At 51.0% G+C, this 10,376-nt stretch overlaps 1 protein-coding gene across 1 annotated transcript; it reads right to left on the bottom strand.

The window, feature by feature from the left end:
- Positions 1 to 263: 263 nt before the first annotated feature.
- Positions 264 to 10,013, bottom strand: LOC34622921 (DNA repair and recombination protein RAD26). The gene is made up of 17 exons (XM_026336884.1): positions 9,654 to 10,013; positions 8,756 to 9,592; positions 8,105 to 8,323; positions 7,891 to 7,980; positions 7,621 to 7,716; positions 6,783 to 6,929; positions 6,379 to 6,525; positions 5,581 to 5,966; positions 5,085 to 5,445; positions 4,355 to 4,468; positions 3,516 to 3,676; positions 2,454 to 2,643; positions 2,086 to 2,155; positions 1,062 to 1,573; positions 621 to 651; positions 451 to 488; positions 264 to 341 (listed from the first exon to the last, which is right to left on the bottom strand). Exons 1-17 carry the CDS (start codon positions 10,011 to 10,013, stop codon positions 264 to 266), a joined length of 3,837 nt encoding a protein of 1,278 aa, XP_026192669.1.
- Positions 10,014 to 10,376: the final 363 nt, after the last annotated feature.

Raw genomic sequence — 10,376 nt, 5'->3', positions numbered from 1 at the left:
AAGCTTATCTAATGGCTTAGCAACGGAACCTTGTGACCCGACCGGGTGAGTGTTACCGCTCCGTGCGCACGAGTTCAAGAGCCATATATGCCAAATTGTAATACCTAATGACATGCAAGTTTTTAAAAAGGGACTAATCTCTCCTGGGCTGGATGGCTGTACTGTACGAGCCGCCAACTTCGCATCTCCCAGTGGATGTTGCTAGTAGTGCATGCTGCTGCAGCTTCTGAAGCCCTAGTCGTTACATACATAAGGAACGAATTCTACACCCTAAATTCTTCGCGCAGTTGCCAAAAGCTAGGCTCTCGCTCAGGGTCTTCACTGCGCCGCAGTACGCAGAGCTGTGCGCAAAACCGTTCAACGCAGACCGTGGAGCCGCATGAGAGCTGAATCATGCCTCTCACAACCACAAGCTTGAGCTTTAGAGAGGGGGATGTTTAGACATTTCACCTGTTTTAAGATGGCCTTGAACAGCGTTTTGCAGTGATCTGCGGCAACCGGTAGGAGGACAAGTCCAAATTTAGAACGCGAAATACCCCAAATAATGGGCAGCTCGCTCGAGAGGTCCCCAGACCAGAACCCATCACCCCGGTCCGTTTCTGTCTCCCCATGCATCTCACCTGGCACTTTGTCAGCAAACGATTCAAGGATCTGCAGCCGCAAAGGAGGCAGGCACGCAGCGAAGCGTTTCAAACAGGCCCCCTTGGTTCAACACTGGCTTGCAGATGTTGAGGACGTATATTTTTTTCCCCGTAGCTCAGAGTGCGTTCAGGGGGGCAGACAGCGTAGCTTGCAAAAGGACAAACTACGCTTAGAGCCACCACCCCACAGGCCTCGATAAGGGGGCCCTTGGGAACCAGCGCAAAAGAGAGGCCCCTCCTCTACACAGCTCGACATAATACGTGTGCACAGATGTCTAGAGAAAATAGGATGATGCGCTGGAACCATTTGCTGCCGTCGACGCATGGAGTGTTTGTGTGTGCAAGTCCAGTAATCTCCTCCCCAGCAGCAAAGATAGCACATCGCCCGCGTCCTCCATGAATGTAAGTAGGGAGACACACCTCCCCAGTTGTCGCCACGAAGGCCTCTGCCCGCTTGCTCTGCAGGAAGGCCAGCAAACTCTCGGCTAGATCCATCTCTTCTCGCTTGATCGGCACGGGCACGGTGTCGCTTGCCTGCAGCGGCACACAGCGAGGGAGCATCCCAGGCAAGAAGCAGAGCAGAGCAGCCAGGAGAAGTTGCACTCCTGCGTTTCGGCAGGAAGCCTGGCCTCCAGGGGAAAGCGAGTCTCCCCACATCCGACACTCCCGTCGTCTGTACATCCAGCATATATGTGTATATGTATACCCCCTGACTCCGATAAAAAGGACGGCGTTGGAAGGCCTCTTGACGTGGCTCTTCTTACCTCGCTTCCGTGTAGCCGTCTGAGGCCTGCAAGGATTGCCGAGCTGCTGTTGGGAGGCATCTGACTCTCGGAAAGACGATTCGACAGTTGAAGCCTTGCAGACAATCTCCAACAGACACCCGAGCGAGGTCGCCCCGCCGTGCCCTTCTTGCCTGTCCACGTTGGAACCTACGGCGGGAATGGCAGAAGCAAAAACTCACACAAGAGAGGGCACATGGAGTCGAAGAAGTGCAGCTGGCTGTGATGTACAGAACACACGAGACGCGCTTCTCCCCCCGCGGACTGCGGGCTTGAAGGCAATGGGGAAGGGGGAAGCAAAAGAATGCTGAGATTGCTTTAGGCAATGGAAAAGGGGGAAGCAAAAGAATGCTGCGATCGCTCTAGGCAACGGAAAAGGGGAAGCAAAAGAATGCTGCGATCGCTCTAGGCAACGAAAAGGGGGAAGCAAAAGAATGCTGCGATCGCTCTAGGGTCTCATCATACACCCCTGCGGTGTTCTCCATACACTCCAAAAAGGCTCACGTCGATTGCATGCGACATTCTCTCCTGTCTTGATCTCCTGAGCTCTTCCATTGCTGCAGACGCTGCAGCAACAGCGACAGCAGCTACACCACACACGAGGCATGGAAGCACTCGCTCCCGCGCCAACCGTCCCACAGAAATAACCCCAGTACACGTACCAACAGCTCTGGATTCTTTTTCGCCACGACCTTCCAGTGGCTGCTCCAGCGCATCGTGATTCAGTGCATGCTGAAGCAACGACAGCACAAACAAAGAGAATACCAGCAGCAGCAGCAGAGGCTCCAGCAGGCACACGCGGCGGAGAATCCTGGCTAGGCGGGAAAGGGCGAGATGAGACATATGTATGCGTTCTGTGTACATGCATGTGTATGTACACTCAAAACAATGCACGCTTTGGTGAAATCTTGTCAGTGAGACGTGTTTTGCAGTACAAACAGAGTGCCAGAAAGAAGAGCAGGAGCTGCAGGGGAAGCAGCAAGTGCAAAAACGGCAGCACAAAAGCACGAATTTGCGATACAAAACTCACCTGTACACCTTGCTGATCAAAAAGCGACTGCAGCAGTATGGTTTCCCCCAGCTCTGCTCCCTTTGTTGACGCCTCTCCCTTCTGGCTGCTACCGCTGCTCCTGTTGCTGTTTCCAGCCAGCTCTTTCAGCTCCTCAACCTCAGCGGCAGCAACAGCATGCATGTAGCTACTTCGAATCCTATGGCTGTACCTGCAGAGAGGCGTCAGCAACAGCTGTGTCAGTCTGGGTGTATGTATGTGTGTGTCTTCAAGCGTGTGCACCTGCCTGTCACCCCTGTTGCTGCAGGGAGTCTCATCATCTTCAGACGCTCAATTATCCCCCCTCCCTATAGAGCTACGCGTTGAGGCATGCGGCTCGGAGGAAAGAATTCAAGCAAGGGGGCTTACGCCGTAACTGCGTCATTGAATGCTTCCTCGTGGAGATCGTGGGGAGGTGGCGGAGGTGCAAAAAGCTCCTGCGGACATGCCCGGCGCATGCATGCATGCATACATATGTATGTATATATATATATATATACATACACAGATACGTATGTACATACATATATACATACATATATATATACATACACACACACATACATATATACATACATATATACATCCATATATACATACATATACACATGCATATATACATACATTCATACACACATACATATATATATACATACATATATACATACATATATACATATATACATACATACATACATACATATATACATACATACACACATACATACATACATACATATATACATACACATACATACAGAGATCTCTCTTGGGTACTTTAACATGAGAAATAAGCAACGAGTCCCCTTCCTCCCTCCCTCTCCTTCCTCCCTCTTCCCTTCCTCTCCCCCCTTTCTCGTGCAAGTCGGTAATCGGCTTCTCAGGTTCGCCCGCAGCAGATCAACGCTTCTGCTTTGTTTTTCTGACCCTTCTTTCGTGGCAGGGAACCTCAAACTAGCGTTTGTCTTTTCTCAAACATCAGGCTAAGGCTCCCAACAGCAGCCCTCAACATGAGCATCTCCGATTACATGGATGTCCTTCCACTTGAAGGTGCTTCTGCGCTTGTTGCTGTCGAGAACTCTCGAGGAAAGAAACATCTTGAAGAGCTGACGCTGGTATATCTTCGCCTCTAGAGTGCCCGCAGTGAGCAAGCGATACACAAACACTGGCCGCGACTGCCCCCAGCGCCACGATCGCTCACGAGCCTGAGACAAACCAACAGAACGTCACAGTAGGGAAGATCAGACACGCAAGAAGGCAGATCATCTGACACACATACCTACACACGTATATACACCTATACACATATATACCTGTACACGTTTACACGGGGTGGACCAAAATACAAATATACCTGTACACTTTAACACATATACGTGTGCACACACGTATCTATACACTTTTACACATATACGTGTACACATACATATCTATGCACTTTTACACATATACGTGTACACATACATATCTATGCACTTTTACACATATACGTATACACGTACATATCTATGCACTTTTACACATATACGTATACACATACATACCTATACACCTCTACAGGCCGTGGCAAGATATTACGGAGGGAAGACGGAAGGGACACATGGAACCGCGAAAAAGTGTGCAGGAGCAAGAGGCGCAACAGCGTACACACACGCGTGCAAGAGGCCATGACAGCCAGCACCAGAAAAAAACGAATGCAGATGTTGATCGCAGAAAAGACAGCGGGAAGACTACGAAAGCGCACAATACAGACAAAAACACCTTGGGAGCAAGGCCGCAAAGAGCCGCTGCCCTCTGAAACGCAGTGCTAACAGATTTAAAATGACTAGAGAGATCTGCATTGCCAAAGCAGGAGAGGAAGAAGAGGGCATATGTGAGCAGACCTGGGCATCAGTCATTGGATTCCAATCCGGTTCAAAGAGAACTACACGATCGGCAGAAGTCAAATTCAGACCAACACCCCCGACGCGTGTTGTCGCAAGCAAAACAGATATTCTCTGCAGAGGGAAACCGCAGACAGAGGGACGGAGACACATGCGTGGCAGACTGGAGGGAGGCAGACAGACAGACAGGCAGTTGTAGAGAAGAAAGGCAGGCACAGAGAGAGGCAGACAGACAGACAGATAACCAGAGAAACAGAGCAACGCGTCTGAAAGGAGGCTTTCCGCAGAGACGCAACGGGAGTCATAAAAACACATACACACAGAGATATATATATCAGATACATTACATCATGACAGAAGCGTACTGATCATGTTTTCAACATGAGCGTGGGTGCAATGCAAAGACTTTGACAGAGAAGCAGGTAGGTGAAGAAGGAAACCAAGAAACATACAAACATTCATCCATGTATACCTCCCTACATACGTAGATACAAACATACAAACATTCATGCATGCATTCCGACCTGCCTAGGCACATATCTACATACATACACACATTCGAACCTGCATACCTTCCTGCATGTATAGAAACATATATACATTCATACATGTATAGCTTCCTATATATCTAGAGCCATACATACATATACATATATATAGATATATATAAATTTAATACCTACATACATAGATAGAAGCATACATAATCAGACATACAGAGCCGCTTTACCGGGTTTGTTTGGAAAAGATTAATGATTCGATGGCGCTTCGCAATGGGAGTGCTGCCATCAAGTCTTAGGAACTGTAGGCGTTCTTTGCGTTGCTTCTCAAGAGGCCTCTTTGATCCTTCTGCAAACTTGCCCCCACCCCCTTTCCCTACGTTGCTTGTGTCGGTTGAAGCCGGAGCAGAAGAGGAGACGTTTCCTCCTTCGCTAGAAGCTGCTGCGCTGTCTGCACGGTCTAGGGCGATGCGTGAGAGAGCAGCAGCAATTAAATCAAGCGTCTGCAGCGTCTGTGCGAAAACAAGAGCCTTATGGCCTTCCACTGCCCATGTCTTCACCATTGCCAGCAGTACTCGCAGCTTCCCCGATCTGCATTTCCCACACCCCACACCACGCCATCGAGCCGCGGATGCCACACTCCTCCTTCATACTGCAGACAGATCCCAATGCGTGCATGCAGCAGATGCTAGAGAGAGAGCAGCCTGCATGTTTCTTCTTCCATACCTGCTTGGGGAGCCTAGATCACTGGGTAACGCATTCGGTGCCCACAAGGGGGGCACTGTGCCTTCTTCCTGCTGCTCGTGCTGCTTTTCTTGCTGCTGCTGCAGCAGCTCTTGCATGCGTTTCCGCTTTCGCGGCAGGCCAGTAGGACGTAGCAGCTGCTGCTGCTCTCGATGCTGCTGCTTCTCCTGTAGCAGCACCAAGTCGGGGTGATTGCACACCTTCCGCAACACCGCAAGGGCAGCAAACGCCTTGTGCCGCCTCTGCATGCGTCGCGAATGACGCCCCTCATGAGAATGATGATGCTGCTGCTGTGAAAAACCCCCCAACGAATCCAAAATATCTTTGTAGATCCGATATTGCACGGGAGTCAGCGCGCAAAAGAGAACCTAAACCGCCAAACGCATATAGATATACATGCATATACAATACATATATGTATACATATATATATATATACAATATATATATATGTACATATACAATGTGCATGTACATATATAGAATACATATATATGCAATATATATAGATATACACATACAATATGCGTATGCATATATATACAATACATATACACATATATACGCCCATATATGTATATAAAAGAGGTAACCCTCATTTGAGATCGCACGTCCCTTGAAGTGGACGTCTCGGTACAGAAATGCATAGCTGTATCAAGCGCGTTCCTGCAACCCACTCAACTATCCCCGTGAATTCCACCAGTTTGTGAAATCGGATCGAAGTTGTGCAGACAGCGAGGATTCTGTCCCCCCCTCCCCCTCCCTCAGAGCGCTCTGTACCTCTTCGCGTTTAGCCGGGAGGTTGAGGGTGTGGAGGCAGTCCGCTTTTTTCCTGCGAAGAAGGAGAGACGCGACGAGATGCTGCAGCAGCCGTGAGCACTGAGCTGCGCGTGTAGAAGCTGCAGTCTCGACACCGTAAAGAGATCCCTGCGTTCGCAGAGGCAAGCAAGCGTGGCAGAAGCTGTCAGCAGAGCTGCCGAGGATGAGAATAAGCACGGAGTGACACGCAAGACACGCCTCAGACAGCCGGGAAGAAAGGGAGGTGGGGAATAAAGAGAGATAGGGAAGAAAGGGAAGGAAAAGGCAGAAAAAAGGATGAAGTTCAAGAGGAGAGCCACGCCTGTGCGGCTGGACTGTATGTATGCATGTGTGTGTGTGTGTGCGTGTGTGTGTGTTTGTCTTGCCGCTCGAATAGGATCTGCCAGCTCCTTCTGAAAGACGGGGAGAGTGGCGAGCCTGCCTGGAGCTATGAAATCTACAAGGGACCAAAATTCGTCCAAATTGTTTTGAACGGGAGTTGCGGAGAGCAAGTAGCGGTGTGGTGTCTGGAACTGTTTTCGCAAGCAGAGTCGCAAGGGAGAGGAGGCTCAAGGGTGAACGTCCTTCCTCTCAGGTGCATGGCACGCGGCAAGTAGCATGCAGAATGAAAAATACAAGAGGCGAGAGCACCAGTAAAAAAGGCAGTAGCAGGGGAGGCGACAGGAGACGGGCAAATCATGGATGGATGCAAGGATGCATAACTGTTGCAAAAACGCACGCCTTCATTCAATAGTAGTCAAAAACCCAAAACAAATACGGGTGCAGGGGTGCAGTGTATGTGCACTGCATGTTCACTATGTGTCAATACGAGTAAATATATAGATATATATATGTGTGGGTGGACTTATATGTATATATATATATAAATATATGTATGGGTGGATTTATATGTATATATATAAATATATGTAGAATGCGTGTCGATGTATATGTGCGTGGATGTATATATGTATATATACATATATGTACTATGTGTTGATGATGTCTGTGTGCGGATGTATATTATGTGTCGGTGTCTGTATGTATGTATATATTTATGTGTAAATAAATGTGTGTATACATATATATACATATTTATGTGTAGATGTGTGTGTGGATGACTATGTGTATGTACATGCATGTATGTGTACGTATTTCCATATCTATAGAGATAGGTGCATGGGAGTTGAGACTAGAACGAGACGACAGGGCGTGTTGACGAACCCTTTTAACTGCAAGGGTGATTTCGGCATGCGGATTTTTGATTTTTTGGCCTTCGTCTAGAACCAGCATCTTCCACGTGAAGCTCTGCAACAAGCTCTGCGGGAGAAAGAAGAAGGCGCAGAGGCACAGCAGGAGAGTAAAAAGTGAAGACAGCACCATGTGCAATGCGGAAAACGGCAGCAGCAGCAGAAAAGGTAGTATGAGCAGAAAAGGTAGTATGAGCAGAGAAGGTAGTATGAGCAGCAGCAGCAAAAAGTGTGCGAGGAGTACATGGTGACGTCGGAGGGTTTCGTAAGTTGTCAGCAAAACGCCGTTGGAGTGGCTGGCTGCAGTTGCTGCAGCCTTAAGGCTTTTTAGTTCCTGACTCATACGCATGCAATACAGACACACGTAAGCGACCTCATCTCTGAGCAGCACACGCGCTCCACAACCAGCTCAAAAAGAAGCTGTGGCACGCTCGCGGGTGTCTCCTGCCAGAATTTACCTTATCGTGGAAAACACAGACCCTTACAGGGGGGCACCAGACATGAAGCTCTCGAAGCCACTGCCGCAACACAGTTGCAGGGCTAACCAAGAGAACTCCTCCTTCCCCCGCAGCATCCGTGCAGCTGGGATCGGTGGAAGGAGGGGTGTTGCCGCTGCTAGCACGGCTGCTGTCGCTGTTGAGGAGCTGTTGACGTCGCTCTTGGAAGGGCCAGACGGACTGCACAAACAACACGGCGGAGCGCCTGGCACTGCCAGCAGCTGCGCTTTACTTCTGCCCTCCAAAGCGGCTGCACAGACACAAGACTAAACCCCCGCGAAAAAGCGCAGCAGCGGCTTGCTCGCTTGCTCGCGTTTCCGCAGGAGGAGTAAATTCACCTCACACATCCACGCGAGAAGAGCAGCAGCAGCAGCAGTCGAGCTAGCCGCGTCATGTCACTCGCGTGGACGTGTTGTGCCTTTTCAGCTACACAGCGAACTTCCCCAGCCACCCCCCAAGCCTCCCCCCACCAGGCAACTAACAAAGGAGAAAAAGACACACACGAGCCTCTCGCTGCCTCAGAGCGAAGCACTCTTCTCGCTTCAGTGCAAGTTGAGAACTTGCTCGCTTCTATGCAGTGCACATATGCAGTGCAAACGACAAACAGCGCACCTGCAGAATGCCAGAACAATGCAGTGTGGCAATAAATGCCGCCATTTGCACTGTCTTGCCCAAACCCATATCATCCCCAAGTAGACCTCCACGTTGCTTTTCAAAAAGCTGCAACAGCCACAAGAGACCTTCCTGTTGGTGCGCTAACAGATTCTCGTGAACAGCCTTCGGCACTCTGAAGCCTCCAGGAAGAGAAACGCAAGCTCCCCCTTCCTGCGTTTGCTGCATCGTCGTTTCCTGTGCTTGCTCCCGCAAGCGGCGAGCAAACTGCTGGGTGTCTGTGTCGTCCGATTCGCCACAGTCCGCTAAGTGCTGCCCTTTCCGCTGCTGCTCCGAGGCAACGCCATCTCCCTCGCTCCATTTCTCGCTATCTGTTTCGCTATCTCCCTCGCAATCTTCCTCGCTGTCTTTCTCGCTGTCTTTCTCGCTGCTGCCTTCAACGTGATCCCTCCTCTCTGACGTCGCTGCTAATTCTGAGTGCTCTCTCGAAGCAGTGCCTCTTGGCCGCCTGCTTCTCGCCACAGTCCCCCAAGAGCTGTCGCTACAGCTGAGGCATTCTTCTTCCGCAGAAGCAACCGGGTAAGAAGCGTCTTCCGCTGCTCCTCCATCTGCACCCTTGTCTCGTCCAAGAGTCGCGTTCGACAGCCCGTCTGAATCTTCTGGCTGCCGTTTCGCTGCTGATCCCCCCTCGCCACGTGGCACTAGCTGCTCTCCTGCACTCCCTGCTGCCGCTTTCGTCCGAAGGCACTTCTCGACGGCCTCGAGAACACTCTGCAGCAACAGCATGCACACGAAAGGGCAGACGCGCGCCACGGCAGTCGTAGAGCAGTGATATCGCTTGCGCAGCCAGCGTGCGAGGCACACCGTGTCGCCAAGACGCAAGCAGCGTGCAGGATACCTTTTCAAAAGCGGACGCCGAGACGGCTGTCGCGCCGAGGGCCTCCCAGGCAGCAGCCGCTGAGTCTGCTGCGTCTTCGTCGCGAGGCTCGTCAGGAAAGGAGCAAGCTCCAAAGTCTAAGGGGTTCAGGGGGGGCCCCCCTTCCTCAAGCGGGGGGCACTCTGAGAGTCTCTCCCCTGGAGAGGCCCCTATGAAACTCAGGCCGTTCAGCCCAGCGAGGGCCCCTCCGTGAAACTTCCCCTCAGACTTCTCGAGAAGGTCAGTCGCTTCTGCAGATGCAGCCTCGGCCGAAGAACCAGTCCCTCCCTGCTGGTGCTGGTGCTGCAAGCCTCCCCGCCCTTCTGTCGCCTCCAGTGACATACTGAGACGGATGAAAAGTGCTTTTTGCTCGGCTGGTGAGGCTTGCAGGCTTCTGATGAGGAGCTACAGCGCGCGAGGCGAAGGGGCCCCCCTCCCCCCTCCCTCGCCGGGAAGGACAGAGCAGCACGCTGCTTCTGCAGGCCTGCCAGCGATTTCGTGAATATTTCCCAAGATTCTAGTTCGGCTGTGTTAATTAAAAGCGCATTTTGAGCATCGGTACGCGCATTTACTCAGAAAAGGCACTACGGGGGTACCTCGCCAGGGTTCTGCTGTGCTCGCTGGCCTTCCGAGGAGAGGGGCCCCTCCGCAGGCTCTTCCATTGCCATCCCGCATCTCGCCATGAACAAAATACCTCCCGCTTCG

This window comes from Cyclospora cayetanensis, unplaced genomic scaffold (assembly GCF_002999335.1).
Source record: "Cyclospora cayetanensis isolate NF1_C8 unplaced genomic scaffold, CcayRef3 CcayRef3_contig_151, whole genome shotgun sequence".
NCBI classification, from domain to species: Eukaryota; Apicomplexa; class Conoidasida; order Eucoccidiorida; family Eimeriidae; genus Cyclospora; species Cyclospora cayetanensis.
Note: the sequence above shows the minus strand (reverse complement) of the source record. Positions and strands in the feature narration are given on the sequence as shown.